The following is a 17,218-nucleotide window of genomic DNA, read 5'->3' as shown; positions in this document are numbered from 1 at the left end:
GTACAGACCTCATTCCCAGCTTATCTCTCAGTGGGCAGAATGGCAAGGGGAACATTACTATTGTCACCATCTTACAGACAAGGCATTGAGACACAAAGGTCAGACACAGAGAGGGCTAAGGCCATACAGCACACAAGAGGCCTGGTTGTAGCCCCTCTCTGTAGCCCCAGGCGGGTGGACCCCATGGTCACTAAGATTGCTGACTGGGGCACTGAGCTGTGAAGTGGACGTGGAACTGGAGAGCGTGAACGGCAGGAAGCGCTTCTTGGTGTGGGCCATGGCAAGGGTGTGGATTAGCCCACTAATCCTCCAGCTGCTGTGTGGGAGTTTGCCCCCCTTTGCTGGGTCACACTGGAAGAGCCCCACCCAGGCCTCTCTGACCCCCAACCTGGCTCTATTTGTTTTCCCAACTCATTGCTTTGCCTGGCACACAACCCATCTGTTCCCAGCCTGTCTCCCCAAGGTTGAAACAGAAGCCTCACCAGGGAAGGGTAGGGTGGATTCTGGTGCCTGGCACCATGCCCAGTATGTGCTCGGAACTTGGTCACACTTGTTGACTGGATGCTACATAGGATGGATGGATGAATGAATGGATGGATATATGGATGGATAAGTGGATAGGTGGGTGGATGGATGGATGGAATGGTAGATAGGTAGGTAAAGAGATGCATAACAGATGGATGTCTGTTAGGTGGCAGCACTGGATAGAGCTTGACTCACATCTCTGCTCACTATACCTCTCTGCTGCACATACCTGCTTGGTTCACCCGCTCTATGCACCCTCTTGGTCCAAGTCCTGGGGCTGGGTATGTTATCTTTTGACTGGGCTCAACCAGGAGGCCCTCAGCAAGATTCTCTCTGGACATCTGGTCTCCACACTTTGCTCATGCTGTGCCTCGTGTTGAAGGGCCAAGTCCTTCTGCCCTCTCACCCTCCTTCCTATACCGCATTCCCAAGACCCCAGCTCTTCCATATTCCTCAAAACCTTCCCCTCCAAGCCTTCTCAAAGCAGGTCACCTCATGGGCTCCCTTGTCCTCACAGCCCAGCTAGATCTCCCCACAGTCTCCCTTGTCCCTCAAAGTCTATCCGGGGCCACGATGCCATGAGCAGCAGGGGTAGACTAGCAAGCAGGTCTCAGGCCAAGGCTTCGCCTGCTCCGTACCCACCCACTAACTCAAAGCTGATCCCAGCAACAGGCCATCCCCCCACATTATCCCTACTGCCCTGGGCTTGGAAATAGAGCCACCTGAATGAGCAAAACCCCTTCACTCTACAAATCAGGCAAGTTATGTGCATGACTACACAGCCTCAGAGCACCATTCAGAAACCCAGTGATGTCCCAGCTCTGCCAAATCCAGTGTCTCAGGGCCCAGCTCAGCTGCCTACCCTTGCAGGGAAAATATTGAGGCCCTGAAAGGACAGTTCTGCCAAATGGTATGGCATGAATTCATGCCCATTGGTGCCAGGCCAGACACAGGCAGAGAGCTGTGCGGATGGCTCAGCCAGGCCCTTCCAACAGCAGTACAAATTTAGGCATCAGAAGGGGCCTGTCATGAATATCTTCATTTAAGGGGGCGCCAACATACCTCCCCTCTTCTGATAGGGACCCCCTGTTTTCTTCAGGGAACCTATTTTCGACTCTCAGCCCCAGTGGTAGTGATCAGGAGACCCCATCCCTGGTCTGAAAAAGGAGACTCATGACTCAGCCTGGACAACCAGAGCCTCTCAGCCACACTGATTGGTCCCAGATGGGGGTGTGACCCATCCAATCCAAACAGAGCCTTCCTTAGGACTTTTGTTAGACCCACCAGAATGGAGATTTGCCTTCCCCCTGATTCTGGGATGGTAGGGAGCAAGATGGGGTCACTTTGCCCAGTCAAGAGGGAAGACAGAGCTGAGAAATGGGAATCACAGATTCTAGGAGAATCACTTGATCTCTGAATCTCAATGGACCTAAAACTAAAACATTCCCTAAACATTTTTTGTTTTAATGTGAACAATGAACTTTTATTTTTTTAATATGCTTTATTAATTATGCTGTTACAATTGTCCCAATTTCTTTTCCCTTTGTTCCCCTCCACCCAATGACCCCCCTCCCTCCAGTTGTTCCTCCACCCCAAGTCCATGCCCATTGATTGTGCATATAGTTCTTCTCAACATCTTCCTGTCTACTCCACTCCCTCCTACTATGCTTCTTAATTCCTGCACCATCTTCCTCTCTTTCCCCCCTTCCCCCTCCCCGCTGACCTCCCCCCATAATGTTCCCCATACCTATAATTCTTTTCCCACTCTCGTTGCCTACTTAGTTTGCCTTTGTTTCGGTTCCCTAGCTTCTGTTGTTGGTTGTTGTGATAAAGTTTTCATTTTAATGTTCATAGTTTTGATCCTCTTTCTCCTAAACAAGTCCCTTTAACATTTCATATAACAGTGATTTGGGTCTGAAGAACTCCTTCAGTTTTACTTTGTCCTGGAAGCACTTTCTCTGCCGTTCTATTCTGAATGAGAGCTTCGCTAGATAGAGTAATCGTGGCTGTAGGTTTTTGCTTTTCATTACTTTGAATATTTCTTGCCAGTCCCTTCTTGCCTGCAGAGTTTCAGCTGATAGTCTTATTGGGACCCCTTTGTACATAATTCTCTTCTTCTCTCTTGCTGCTTTTAAGATTCTCCCTTTATCCTTAATTTCTGACATTTTGATTATAATGTGTCTTGGTGTGGTTCTCCTTGGGTCCAGTTTTTTTGGAATTCTCTGTGCTTCCTGGACCTGTAAGTCTATTTCCTTCCCCAAGTTAGGGAAGTTCTGCTTCATTAGTTTTTCACATACTTTTTCAATTTCTAGCTCTTCTTCTTCTTCACCTTTGGCAACCCTATGATTCAGATGTTGGCCCTCTTATAGCTGTCCCATAGGATCCTGAGCCTCTTCTCATTTTCCTCACTTTTCGTTTCCTCTTTCTGCACTGGTTGACTGTTTGTTCCTTCCCTGTGTTCTGATTTGTTGATTTGATCCCTGGTTTTCTTGCCCTCACCACTAGTTTCGTATGTTTTTGTTCATTTCAGCAGGACTAGCCTTCATTCCTTTCCAGTCTTGTTTAAGATCTGCTGTTAGGTCTATAAGCATTCTTATAGCCAAAGCTCTGAACTGTGCCTCAGAAAGATTTCCTATCTGCTGCTTTGTTAGATTAGATATCTGCTGTCTGGTCAGCTGTGTCACTGGTATCTCTATCATGATCTGTGCCATCCTGACAGTTTTGTGTTTATCTTTGCTTCCTGGGCAGGGCTGTCACACCTGCTATGGTATAGGGGGCGGAGCCCCGTGCACTCATCATAACCAGGCGACCCTTCTCACCACGCTGTGGCATTTTCTGTGGGGGTTGGGGGTCCAAGGTGGATTACTGCCGTTAACTCTCCTCTGAGAGACCAGGAGCCTCCTCCTCTATCCCCACCTCCTCCGGGCCTCACCGTCCAAGGTAATGGGGTCTGCCATCCCCGGAATTGGAATCACAAGCTGACGGGTCTGGTCTGCAGCTGGGGGTAGTCCCCGGGTGCTTCTCGCCTCCCTTTAAATACTGTGTCTGTGCTTACTGCCGTCCTGCCGCTGTGGCAGCTGCTACCACTGCTGCCAGCACAGCTTGACCTCTCTGCCTCAGCTTCGCCCCTCCTACCCATCTGCGCAAGCACCAGTTCTTTATAACTTCATACACTGGACTTCCATTTATTTTCTGGAACTTCTAGTTATTTCTGGTTTTGCAGTAGTTGTATTCCTTCTTAGTTGTGGAGAGAGACGGAGTGTGTCAGTCTAGGCCTCCATCTTGGCTGGAAGTCTCCTGGGTGTGTTTGCCTCTGTGTCTTAGGTAGAGCTGTTGCTCCTGTTATGTTGTAAGGGGCGGAGCCTTAGGGATTTGTCAGTACAGGGTGACCTGTTTCACCACGTTGTGGCGCTGTGTGTGGGGGAGGGGTCTGAGAAGGAACAATGCTGCTTGCCCAGCACTTGCCCCTTTTCCAGGCACTTCTCCCACTTCTGTGTGGGACTGGTGCCCCTCTAGCTGTTGCCCTGCCTGTTGTTCCCAGAGTGGATGGGTCTACGAATGTTCTAGGACTATGGGGGCCCTTTAAACAAGTGGACTCTGCAGTTTCTCCCTCCACCACAACCCTCACTGGTTTGCACAGTCAAAAGCAATGAGGCTTGATTTTCCCCGGTGCTGGGACCGTGAGCTGCTAGGTCCAGTGAGGAGCTGGGAACGCTCCCCAGGTGTCCCTCCTGACTTTTTAAAATGTGTAACTGTGCTTTCCATTGGCCTGCTGCTGCCACCACTGCTGCCACCACCACACTGTGTCCTCTCCACCCTGGCTCCAACCCCTCCTACCTGTCTGGATGAGTATTTTTTCTTTATATCTTTGTTTGTTGGACTTCCACGCAGTTTGATTTTCTGGAACTTCTGGTTGTTTCTAGTTTTGAGGTAGTTGTATTCCTTCTTAGTTGTGGAGGGAGAGGCAGCGTGTCTATCTATGCCTCCATCTTCGCCGAAAGTAGGACTTTTATTTTTTAACTGAAGGCGGTGAGTTGAGTTCCTGGTGCTCATAACCATAGTGGGCCTTCAATGTCAGAAATCTCAGATCCTGGCCTCCTTTCCACCACATTCCAGGTGAGCCTCGGGAAAAACCACTGTGGAATTAACAATTCTCCAGCTGCCACCTCTCTCTGCAGTGACTGCACACAGTCTTCTTACCCTGGGACTAAGGGGTGGGGAGGGAGGAGAGCACAGGGAGGCAAGATAGCCACACTAGGGCCATCTCTGGGTGAGACAGTGGTGGCCATACTCAAAGTGAGCCCTGCCTACCTGCAATGAGACAGCAGGCTCCCCAGTAAAGGTCAGCAAGCTATCCACATCCCCCACTGTGAAAGTTCAGCAACTCTAAATGCTAAAATGCTGGAAGCATGCCTAAGGCTGGAGCTGCAAGGCAGCCCATGCCATTAGCCTCAACAAGGAAAACACTACCCATTGTTTCTGCAAGTGACTCACGTGCAGCATAAACATTTATGTACATACTCCCAACAGTCCTACCTTAGAAGCAGGCAGGCCCCCATTATCTCCTCTTGTGACAGGGAGAGGAGGGTGAGGGAGAAGAGAGAGAGCAAGAGACACCCTCCTGGGACCCTCCCAAACCTCACTAAGACAACTTTAGTCCTGGAAGTTTTCCACATGGAAGCTGCCTGGGGGTCTTCAGTGGGGCTCCCTTACATCCCTGTAACCTTATGGGCACCTCACCACCCCCTGAACCCTGATGTGAGAGAATGTCCCACTCTCAGCTCCAGTTACAGAAGATTCTAGGTGATCATGTCTCTGTTCCTGCTTCCTTTGGCCGACTGCTTCCACCTCTAACACCCCACTGAGAGGAGACCTCTCCGGATATCCAACTCAGCCCACTCCTAGTACAGTCCATCTTTGACCCCTGTAGAATTTCACTGTTACCGTATCAGGAAACATCTTGGGCCTTATTGGGTAACCACCCTTGAGGCCTTTAAAAGCCCCAAGGTCCACCCCTCAAGATTTCCTCCAGGCTAAGCATGTTCAATTTTGGAAGCTGCTTTGCTCACAGGAAAGCTCTGAGATTCCCAAAAGGTCCTTGTTACTTCCTCTGGAATCACAATATTTTCATGTGTGGCAAGGTGGCACCCCAAAACCTGTTCTGCAGAGGAGGAATGCTAGGGAGGATCTGTCCTGTGCATCCTGAGCAGCCCTCTCTGCAGAGACCAGGGACAGGTCAGGGAGGGGAGAAAGAAGGGACTGAAGACCCAGGGTTAACAAGTGTTAAGAGCTCATCTGCACAGCTGTTAGTGGCTACCACAAGAAAAGGAGGAGTCTTCCAGTAGAACCCTGGAGGGTGGCCCCCACTTCTCACTGCAGACAGCTGGACAGGGAGAGCAGCCAGCTGTTTCCGTATTCAACACATAGCATTAAGATCTTACACAAAGCACACCTGCCAACAGGTACTATTCACTGGCTTCTCTCAAATAGGGCTGATTCACTGACAACACGCCTGGGAATTTGTTTCTCTACCCAGATCCTGCCATGAAATAAAGGAAGAAGGAGGAGGGTGACCCTCACCCAGCTGGGCTATGAAGGACTGTTTCAGAAGCCTCTCGGTCAGGCCAGCAACCCTGGCAAACTCCATCACAGACTATGTGTGAAGTATGCAGTGGAAGGAATAAGAACCTCCATGATGAAGTCCTGCCCTTGGGGAGCGCACATTCTTAGGGGCATGGGTCCTTAGCACAGAATGTTCCGTGAACATAGGGCAGAGGGCAGGCAGTGGGCTGTGGTGGGCAGTGGGCCATGGTGGACAGATCGGTCAGGCCCCAAGGAGGCAACACTGGGGTTGTGCAAAGCTCTAGGACAGGACACTCCAGGGGGAGCTATGTTAAAGGCCCAGGAGGGGTGCTGGCTCAAGAGGAGGGCAGGGTGGTGGAAGCTGGGGGACCTGGCACGTGGGCCAAGGGGGTCACATGGAGATGTGGATTTTGTTCTGAGAGTGAGAAAACCCCTAGCAAGTGTCAGATGGGAGAATGATGTGGACTATGCCTGCCTTGGGAGGGTCTCACCAGCCAGAATGAGGACACAGTGACACAGAGCCCAGAAGAGGAGGAAGAGGAGGAGGAGGAGGAGGAGAAAGAAGCGGACCAGGATGTGGCTAACAAAGAGAAGGAAAGAGCAATTACGAGTGCATATGGTGCATACACTCAAAGAGAAGTTCAGAGTCCATGGGTGGAATCAAACTGGGGAGATTGCTTTGAATCGCTATGACTAGTCCAAGCCCTTTTCCTGGGAGGAGGGACATTCCTGGGACCAACAGCTGCTGGCTGGAAGACCTGAGGCCCTTGAGCAAGGAGAAGCATGGGGACTTTTTGGAACAGAGGTGGCCAGCAACCCTTGGAGGTGGGATGTCCACCTCTGCCTCTCCCAGCTCTCTATGGGATGCTGGCAGGCAGTGCAACCTCTCAGGCTAATTGAGGCCTGGTCCTCCCTTGCCCACCCACCTACCCACAAATCCTACCCAGCATGCACTCCTTGATCCATGATGGAAACCCAAGAGCAGGTGACTCCCTGTCCAACTGCCACCACTGGTCAGCACATAGCACAAGTTCAACCCTGAATCTTCCCCAAACCTGTGCCCTCTCCACAGCCCCAACCTTGGTCCATGCCCACTCCCCTCCTGCCAGAGGCATCCTTCCAAAACACAAATCTGACCTAGGTGTCCCCCTCAACCAAATCCTGCACTCCATCTCCCGCCTCATCCCTCCCACCCTTTCCTCTCTGACTCCCAACCCCTGAAAAGGCTGTTTCCTCCACCTCCAGAACCTGCACACACCACTTGCCAGCACCCAGAGAACAGTCTGCCTCACTCGACCCCTACCCCTGAGCTGATGACACTAACCTTCAGGTGACACCAACCTGTAGACTTTGCTCAACCTTGCTCCTGAGGAGGCTCTTAGAACCCTTCTGAGAAGGCAGGAACTTCCATTTGGCCTCAGGATCATTTATGGCACCCATGGGGCAATGACTGTATCAGTTTCACTAACCCCCTGATGGCACATAGGAGCCCCAAGGGCAAGGCCCAACTATCCCCCAACTCCTCCTAGCAAGCCCAGCACGAAACACAGTGGCAGGTACACAGGAAACATGTGACAACCACCAGGGGAAGAGCAAAGTGTCATGAGTTCCATCCACACGATGAATTGTTTCTATCTGGGCCCTTCCTCCACTCCCCTCCCTCCTTCTCCCACTTCCGTCCTTCTCCAGAGCCATCAACTCCAAGTCTGAAACATGCCCTAAGACCAAAGGGAGGGAGTTCAGAGAAAGCCCCACCTTTAAAGGTCTGGGGGAGGGGTATGCAGGCATAAAACCTCCACCCTGGCCTCGCTGAGCTCTCCCCTGCGGATAGGCAATCAAAAATAACTGCTGTTAAGGAAAGTAAATGATACACTGGCTGTGCTCCCTGGAGATGGCACAATGATAGCAGAAGCTAATATAACCTTCCTACTCTAGTTATTATGGCCAACAGCAAGAAGGCATCCCCAGTGGGTCACAGCCACCAGGTGGAAGCGGTCCAGCAATAAGACAATCACAGTGTTCAATTCAAGGAGAAGTGTGTAGTTTCCAGAGCAATTTCACATCTTGAGCTGGAGGGACCCTACTGCAGCCCCACCTGCAGAAGTGAAGAACAGGCGACATGACACCATTTATGAATCAGGAAGCAGCCTCACTAGACACCTTGATCTTGACTTCTAGCCTCCAAACTTCAAGAAATAAATTTCTGTTGTTTATAAGCCACCCAGTCTACAGTATTCTGTTTCAGCAGCCCAAATTGATGAAGACACCACCTTTATCTTTTCTCCATCTCCCACACTGATCTGCCAACGCCCCATGATCCCCTCACAGCCCACACGGGCAGTGACAGAATGTTGACAGCAGGACCATAGGGCAACATGACTACCTCTGCACCAACACATGCATATACAATGCGCGGGGTGCCCTCTAAGCACACCCTCACCTTAGTGCACTTCCTTCAAGCTACGCTGCCAACTTTTCAGATGAGGAATCCAATGCACATTGGTCTGCAGATGTGCTCAAGGTGCAGAATGAGTATGTAGGGTCACCCTGCTCATGGAAGGAGGCGTCACAGACACATGGGTATGATGAAGCCCCTGATGCTACTGATCTCCCAGAGGAGGAATGGCGTTCTCATGTCTGAAGTGTCAAATTCCTGCCTCTCCTTCCCTGCTAAAAAGAGGACGAGGCCAAAGCAATAAGAACCTTCTCAGAAGGCAAGTCATCCCCCAGTCTTTTACACCAGCATTGGGGGACTGGACTCTCCCAGAGCCTCGAAGCTTAGTGGACACAATCTAGGGTGCAGAGAGGGCTTGTTAGGAAATCTTAAACAAGCAAAGGCCACCAAGCTAAGAGCGGACACTTTAGCTAAACTCTGCCAAAACCACTCACACTGTGTCCTGGCCACATTTCCCATGAAAACACCTGTGGGTGACATGTCCCTCACCCAGATACCCCCGCCTCACCCACCAGGAGCAGCATGAGTCAACAAATCTGGGCCCTATCTAGACAACTTTTGGGAAGATGGGCCAAGGAGTGAGGAGGCCAAAGACCCAACGTCTGAAGAGCCTCCATAAAGAGAGCGCTCCTCCAGAACTCGGCCAGCTAGGTAGCTCATAGCAATGGAATTTTAGCTGGGGAGGTTCAACTCCCTGGCAAGTACCTCCTCCCCCTCGGAACACCAAACCTCCTCTCCCTCCAGGAGCCTGGACTTCATGGATGGCCTGAGGTGGAGCTGGGAGGGGACCTGCTAAAGAACAAGTGTCTTGGGTAAATGAATCTGTAGCCAGGCCCCACCCCCCTCCTCAAGCCCTGGCTGAGGTTGCCATCTTCGTCTACCCTGGAGGTTCAGCTCAGTCACTAATGACCATCTCTACTAGGCAATGGGTTTTTTGTTTATCCCTCAAGATAGGAAGGAAAGAGAACAAGCTTTTCTCTTTCATTTTCCCCCCTTGGTTGCAAAAGAGAGAATTGGAACAAACAAGTCATATGATACTGGGGGTGGTTGGGGTGGGGGAGCACAGTCCCTCAAAGACAGTTTCTCAAGTTGTGGACTGCTGGAAAGGCCAAGGAGAAGATAGGAACTGCCCCCACACCAGGCCAAATGGCAAAACCCTTCATAGGACAAAAAAGGCAGATGCAGACACCTCCTAGCAGGCTGGAAAACCAGCCTCCCAGACAACGTCAGCCAACCCCAGTCTGTAGCATTCCCACAAGTCTTCCCAAGAACACCAGGGACCAACCCATCCATAGATGTGACTACCCCCCTGCCAAACTGCAAGCCCTGGGGAGCTTTTCCATACCCTATCCATCCCTTCTTCCCTCCTGGCCATATTTTTTTTAACACTTACTTCCTCTGTGTGGCCTCTGCTCTAGGCATACAAGATATGCTCCCCACCCTCAAGGCATTTCCACTAATAAACACACCAAGTAGTGTTAGGTAATAATAGCATGATCAACAATAAACAACAGCCTTATGATCCAGCAATTCTGCTCCTGGTATAGAGTCCAAACATCTGAACACAGGGTTTCAGGCAAAAACTTGTGCACATGTGTTCATAGCAGCACTATCCAGAATAGCCAAAAGGTCAAACCGGCCCCAATGTCATCAGTTGGTGAATGGATAAACAAAATGTGGTATGTCCACATGATAGAATATTTTGCAACCAGGACTTCCAGCCAAGATGGAGGCATAGGTAGACATGCTGCATCTCCTTCCACAACTAAGAAGAAATACAACTACCTCAAAACTGGAGACAACCAGAAGTTCCAGAAAATCGAGCTGCATGGAAGTCCAACAAACAAAGGTATAAAGAAGAAATACTCATCCAGACAGGTAAAAGAGGCGGAGCCAGGGCAGAGAAGAAGCAGTATGGCAGCAGTGGCTGCAGTAGCTGTGGCAGCGGCAGCTGTGGCAGTGGTGGGCCAGAGGAGAGCGCAGCAACACATTAAAAAAAGTAAGGGGGCACACCTGGGGAGCGCTCCCACCACCAGACCAGACTGCACAGCTCATGGTTCTAGTGCCAGGGAAAATAAAGCCTCATTGCTTCTGACTGTGCAAACAAGTGGGAGTTGGGGCAGTGGAAGAAACTGCTGGTCTCTCAATAGAGTCTGTTTGTTTAGAGGCCCCCACTGTCCTAGAACATCTGCAAACCAACCCACTCTGGGAACCACGGCCAGAGCAACATCTAGAGAGGTGCCGGTCCCATACAGTAAGTAGAAGTGCCTGGAAGAGGTGGGAGTGCTGAGCAAGTGGCATTGTTCCCTCTCAGACCCCTCCCCCACAACAGCACCACAACATGGTGAAACAGGTCACCCCGTACTGCTAAATACCTAAGGCTCCACCCCTTACAGTGTAACAGGTGTGACAGCTCTACCTAAGACACAGGGGCAAACACAGGAGCCTATCAAGGTGAGGAGACAGAGACATATGGCCCAAAAGAAGGAACAGATCAAGGTTGCAGTGGAAGAACTGAGTGACAAGGAGAGAGCCAACCTAACAGATGTAGAGTTCAAAACACTAATGATAAAGATGGTCATAGACTTGACAGATATACTTCAGTACATCAAATGCAGAAGGGAAGAAGTGAAGGCTAAGCTAAGTGAAACGAAGAAAAAGCCACGTGAAACCAAAGGGAAGAGAAGGAAACCGAGGTTCAAATCAATGATTTGGAACATAAGGAAGAAATAAACAGTCAACCAGTACAGAATGAGGAAATAAGAATTGAAAAAAATTTGGAGAGGTTTAGGAACCTCTGGGACAACTTTCAACATGCCAACATCTGAATCATATGGGTGCCAGAAGGAGAAGAGGAAGAGCAAGAAATTGAAAACTTATGTAAAAAATAATGAAGGAAAACTTCCCAAGTTTGGCCAAGGAAATAGACATACAAGTCCAGGAGGCACAGAGAGTCCCAACAAGCTAGACCCAAACACGCCCATACCAAGACACATCATAATTAAAATGCCAAAGGTTAAAGATAAAGAGAATCTTAAAAGTAGTAAGAGAAAAAGAAGAGTTACCTACAAAGGGGTGCCTATCAGACTATCAGCTTATTTCTCAAAAAAAAAGAAAAAACTGTGCAAGCAAGAAGGGACTGGCAAGAAGTATTCAATGTAATGAAAAGCAAGAACCTACAACCAAGACTACTCTATCCAGCAAAGTTATCATTTAGAATGGAAGGGCAGATAAACTGCTTCCCAGACAAGGTAAAGCTAAAGGAGTTCATCATCACCAAGTCATTATTATATGAAATGTTAAAGGGATTTATTTAAGAAAAAGAAGATCAAAACAATAAACATTAAAATGACAACAAACTCACAACTATCCACAACAGAATGTAAAAAATAAAAACAAAAACAAACTAAGCAAACAACCAGAATGGGAACAGAACCATAGGTATGGGGATCATTTCAAGGGTTATCAGCTGGGAGGGTGAAGGGGGAGAAATGGTGCAGGGATTAAGAAGCATAATGCATAGGTACAAAATAGACAGGGGGAAGTTAAGAATACAGGAAAGAGTGAAGTCAAAGAACTTATATGCACAGCCCATGGCTATGAACTAAGGGGGGTAGGATTGCTGGAGGGAAGGGGGGGTACTGGGCAGAGGGGAGCAAAGGGAAAAGCAATTGGGACAACTGTAACAGCATAATCAATAAAATATACTTCAAAAAACAGAATATTATGCAACCATAAAAAGGAATGAAGTACTGTTATACACTACAATGTAGCTGAACCTTGAAAACATTACATAGAGTGAAAGAAGTCAGTCATAAAAGATCCCATATTGTATGATTCTATTTATAAAACAGGTAACTACAGAGACAGAAAGTAGAGGAGTAGTTATTAGGGGCTGGGATAGAAGGGGAATGGAAAGTGACTGCTAATGGGGACAGGATTTCCTCTTAGGGTTATGGAAATGTTCTGAAACTATATAGGGGTGATAGATACACAACAACATTGTGAATGTGCTACATACCACTGAATTGTATATTTTATTCCCTCCTTTTTTTTCAATTGTACATTTACATGAATGAGTTTTGTCATATATATTTTACCAAAAAAAAACAAACAAACCACAAACACACACACACATACACACAAGGTGACCAGAAAATGCAGAAAAAGTGCTCCTGGCGCTAGCTGAACACAGATAATCAGACAGGTGGCACTGAGAGGCCATGCATGACCTTAGAGTATGGAAGGATGAAGAGGAATAAGGCAGGCATGGGCAGGTCATGAAGAAAAGAATAAATGAAGAATGTTACAAAGGACTCTACATTTCAAAAGAACCTTGGGAGGCTATTGTGTGCCACAATCCTCTTCAAAACCTGGTCCTCTTTCTGTATATTCCATCTCACCATATTAGGGCTTCTTGCTCTCCTCCCTGTACTAGCACCACAGAAATGAGACACACATAGCACACACATGCACTCACAGACACCTGCCATCATTTGCTCCAAACAAGTGATATTTCACTGGTATGGATGGAAGGGAATAAATGGGTATCTCAGAGATGGTGGAGGTAGGTGTCTTTTAAGAAAATGCCTCCATTTAGAAAATATTTCTTAGACATGACATTAAAAGCATGATCCATAAAAGAAGAACACTGATAAACTGCATTTCATCGAAATAATAAACATCTGCCCAGTAAAAGATAAATTAAGAAAATGAAAAGACAAGTTGCAGACTGAGAGAAAATATTTGCAAATCATATCTGTGATAAAGAATTTGTACCCAGAATACATAAAGAATTCTTAAAAGTCAATAAGAAAAAGACAACTAAAAAAAAGGGGTAAAAATTTTGAAGACACTTTACCAAAAATATTATTAACTAATGAGGCCATAAAAAAATGTCCACCATCATTAGTTATTAGGGAGATGCAAAATAAAACCAAAATAAGATACCAGCATCACTCAGAATTGCTAAAATTAAAGACTGGCAGCCCTGGTTGGAGAGCTCAGTTGGTTAGTGTCAGCTCAATACACCAAACTTGTGGGTTCGATTCCCAGTCAGGGCACATACAAGAATCAACCAATGAATGCATGAATAACTGGAATAATAAATTGATGTCTCCCTCTGTTTCCCCCCCCCCTTACTTCCTCTCTCTACAAATCAATAAATTAAATTTAAAAAAAAAAAAAAAAAAAAAAAAGGCCCCTGGCTAAGTGGCTCAGTTAGTCAGAGCATTGCCAGTACACCAAAAGGTCACAGGTTTGGCTCCTGGTTAGGGCACATATCTGGGTTATGGGTTCGATCCCTGACCAGGAACCCTACGGGAGGCAACCAATTGATGTTTCTCTCTCTCTCTCTCTCTAAAACTAATAAACATATCCTCAGGTGAGGATAAAAAAAAAAGAATAAAAAATGGAAAACTGGATTGTGTTCATGGGTATATGCTCATACTTTATAAATTCATTTTTATTGAATTTATTGAGGTGACACTGGTTAAAAATTATATTGGTTTCAAGTGTATAATTCTATAATATATAATACATCATCTGTATATTGTATTGTGTGTTTACCACCCCAAGTCAAGTTCCCTTCCACCACCATTTATCCCCCCTTATAAGTTTTTTTTAAACTCAATGAACAGTATGGTATGTAAGTAGTTATACCTTACCCTTGCCCCAGGTTGTCCTACCCCAGGGCCCAAGGCTAACACCTAGGGTTCACTCTCCCCTCTTATCTGTTCCTTACATGCCACCTCAGCCCTGGCTGGTTTAGCTCAGTGGATTGAGCGTCGGCCTGCGAGCTAAGTGTCGCTGGTTCGATCTTCCAGTCAGGGTACATCAGAGAAGGAAAACTCTTGACTCCAAAAAACCTCCGCTGCCTTGCGGCATACCTCTTCAGGGGAAAGGCTAAGGGAGTAAACCCCGACAGTAAATCCGGAGCCGGAGTCCCTAAGGCGGTTTGACGTTGTAGTCAACACCGGCAACTCCTGCGGCGCACCTGAAGCCAAGCTGTATGGACTCCGTCTTTCCCTTGGACCCTTCAGCTGCGAAGAGAGGGGGGGTCTGCTGCATGGGCAACAGCAGACCCTCCATATCACCCTGCCCAGGCTCTGTAGCTTCAGCGTCATCGCAAGATGTCGATTCAACACGGGAGGAGACAGATACGATGTCACTCCCGAGTCAGACTGCACAGCCATTCTCGGCGGTGCAGATAGACTCTTAAGAAGCTACACCATCGTCTCTCGAGACGGACGGCTGCCGACGACGACATGCCACCTCATGCCTGGTCACCAAGCCCTGCCCAGGCTACCCCCTGAATCTCTTCCCAAATCCTCTGAATCTCTCATGATGCCCACTGGAGGCCTCCAAAGCCCAACTCATGCACCTGGGCCATTAGGCCTTTTCAGTCAGCACCAGCCTAGGTCACCACAATGACAAATGACACCACAGCACACGAGTACTAACTTCATCATTCATCACTTTGACTCAAATGACGGTCTCCCTTAAGCTCACCAGCGAGAAAGTGCCTGAATTTCGTCCTGCTCAACCAGGGGTGGTGGGCTGTCCTGGGAAGGAGGGATGAGAAGGTCTGGGCCACCCTGGCCATGTGCAATATAAAGAGGAAGAAGGTTGCTCCCTAAGGCCAGTGTTCTTTCCCTCTGAGAACCCAGAACAATGATGTAAACATCAAGTTTTACGCCAGTTCTCGGGTTCAAGCAACTAGTCTCAGGACCTAGCCAAAGGGAAAGCAGACCTCCCTCTGACCAAAGAAGATGAATTCTGCCTTCTTGGTCTGAGGGCAAGACATTGCTGCAGGTCCTTTGGACTGGGGAAGGGGGAGATTTAAACCCCATGAGGATGGAAAAAAGGCACTGTGTGTGTGTGTGTGTGTGTGTGTGTGTTTTAGATCTTCAGGGCTTTCTCACCATCTTCAGGCTCCCCAAGACCCACTCCAGCCCCTTCTTGCCCATCAGGACTCACTGAGACCCCCAGGGCCCCTCAGCCTGCCCTCTCAGGTTTTCCCAGGCCCCTTAGGCTGTTTCAGGTCCTTAGGTTCACTTGTGCCCCCTACCTCCAGGCATCCAGAGTCCTCACCCATCCCACATCCCTTCAGCATACCCTCAGGACCACCTCTAGAATCCTCAGGGTCCTTTAGCACCCTCCAGGAAGCCTTGGGCCTCAGTCCCAGTAAGCTCCCTTCACTCCCTCCTCAGAGTGCCGAAAACAGCCTCAACAACCTCAAGACTGTCAGGCCCTCTCTTGCCTCCCAGACCCTTTTGCATTCTTATTTCCCAGTCAGGAGCCCTTGGGTTTCCTTCAGACCTCCAAGTCCCCCAACGTCCCCTCAGGCCCCTAGTGCTACAAGTAGACGCCTCGAGGTTCTGGGGCCCCCAGCCCTCCTTCAGCTGCTCTCTCAGCAGCCCCTACCTGCAGTCCCCCAGGAAAGACCCTTGGGCAGGCCCATTACGCTTACCAGCCCCCAAACACCCAGCACCCCCTACAGTCACCGGGGCCCTGAGGCAGGTGCGGGCCCACTGCAGGCCTGGTCTCACCTGCTCGGGCGCTCCGGGCCGGGGCCCGCGCCGAAGCCAACACCACCGCTGCCGCCACCAGACTCCGCCATCTTCCCACTGCCGCCGCCGCCGCCGCCGCCGCCGCCGTGTGTTCGAGTGACGGGAACCGGGCGCCAGTCCAAAAGACCGAGACTTGGGAGGCCCGGTTAGGGTGTGCTCCACGAAGGAAGGGACTGGGCAATGAGGGGGGCCGGGTGTGCCTAGGGGGCGCGGTCTCCCGGGCGGGGGCGTGGTCTGATGATGGGCGGGGCGGGCGAAGGCTAGGGCCAGCTCTCCCGAGTAGAGAAGCTGGCCCTGTGCGAGGGGTGTGGTCTGGTTCTGGAGCCCGCCGAGTTTAAAGAGAGGCGGGAGATTGACGAGATTGGGGCAAGGGGCTAGGCAAGATCTACAGAGAGGTGGGGCCTGATCTGGGACCGGGTGAGGCAGAGAAGGCGGTTGCAGGGTGGAGTACGAAGGCGCCACCATTGGCGAGGGTAGAGGCAAGGATGGGATCGGAGAGCAGTGGGTGGAGGGGTACAAGGGAGGGAGCTAGGAGTAGGGGCTGGCGGGATGGTGAGGTGCGGCAGGTCTGGGGCGGGTTCTGCTCCGAAAAGGGGAAGGGACGGAGCCTTGAAGGGAGACGGGGCTTGGGGAAATGGTCCTCTGAGCTCTGAGAACCATTCCTCCCCTCCCAGAGTCACTCGCTCCCTACGACCTTCCTCAGATGCGGGAACTCGCACCCCGTGCCAGGCCTCAAACTTCCAACCCGTGTTTCGGCTAACAGGACCCCCATAAGGCTCCCAGAGCTTTCGAGTGCACCCTCATCCTCACCTCTCGGAAAGCCTAGAACCTCAGCCCACGGTGGGTTCAGGCTTCCAGGACCTTCTCTTCAGCCCTGAGCCCATTTAGTCTTTCACCCTCTGAGTCTAAAAACCCACCTTTGTGGAGCCTCAAGAGAGGCCCAGGGGTCCAGATGGGGCTCAGAGCCCTCCATGCAGTCAGCGCTTCGAGAAGGGGGTGAACATGAGCTGGAGACTCCAGAGGAGGAAGCAAGGAACCTCCTGAGTGGGCTCCTGCAGGTAGAATCAGACCCAACAGATCCATG

General features: G+C 49.7%; 1 protein-coding gene across 3 annotated transcripts in view; it reads right to left on the bottom strand.

Annotated features, from left to right (window-relative positions):
• KLHL26 (kelch like family member 26) overlaps positions 1 to 16,457 on the bottom strand; it is a 30,194-nt gene extending 13,737 nt beyond the window's left edge. The window contains exon 1 of one of the 3 annotated variants that reach the window (XM_090290020.1): positions 16,114 to 16,457. In XM_090290020.1, coding sequence (XP_090146146.1) covers positions 16,114 to 16,184 — 71 coding nt within the window. In that variant the 5' untranslated portion in view covers positions 16,185 to 16,457. The remainder of the gene's footprint in view (positions 1 to 16,113) is intronic. The other 2 variants (XM_090290021.1, XM_090290019.1) reach the window with 2 other exon arrangements.
• Between the last annotated feature and the right edge of the window lie 761 nt (positions 16,458 to 17,218).

The sequence above is a fragment of the Furipterus horrens genome, unplaced genomic scaffold (assembly GCF_987537825.1).
Source record: "Furipterus horrens unplaced genomic scaffold, mFurHor1.1.pri manual_scaffold_10, whole genome shotgun sequence".
In the NCBI taxonomy this organism is placed as follows: domain Eukaryota; kingdom Metazoa; phylum Chordata; class Mammalia; order Chiroptera; family Furipteridae; genus Furipterus; species Furipterus horrens.
The sequence above is the reverse complement of the archived record's forward strand: the minus strand, read 5'-3'. Positions and strand labels throughout refer to the sequence as shown.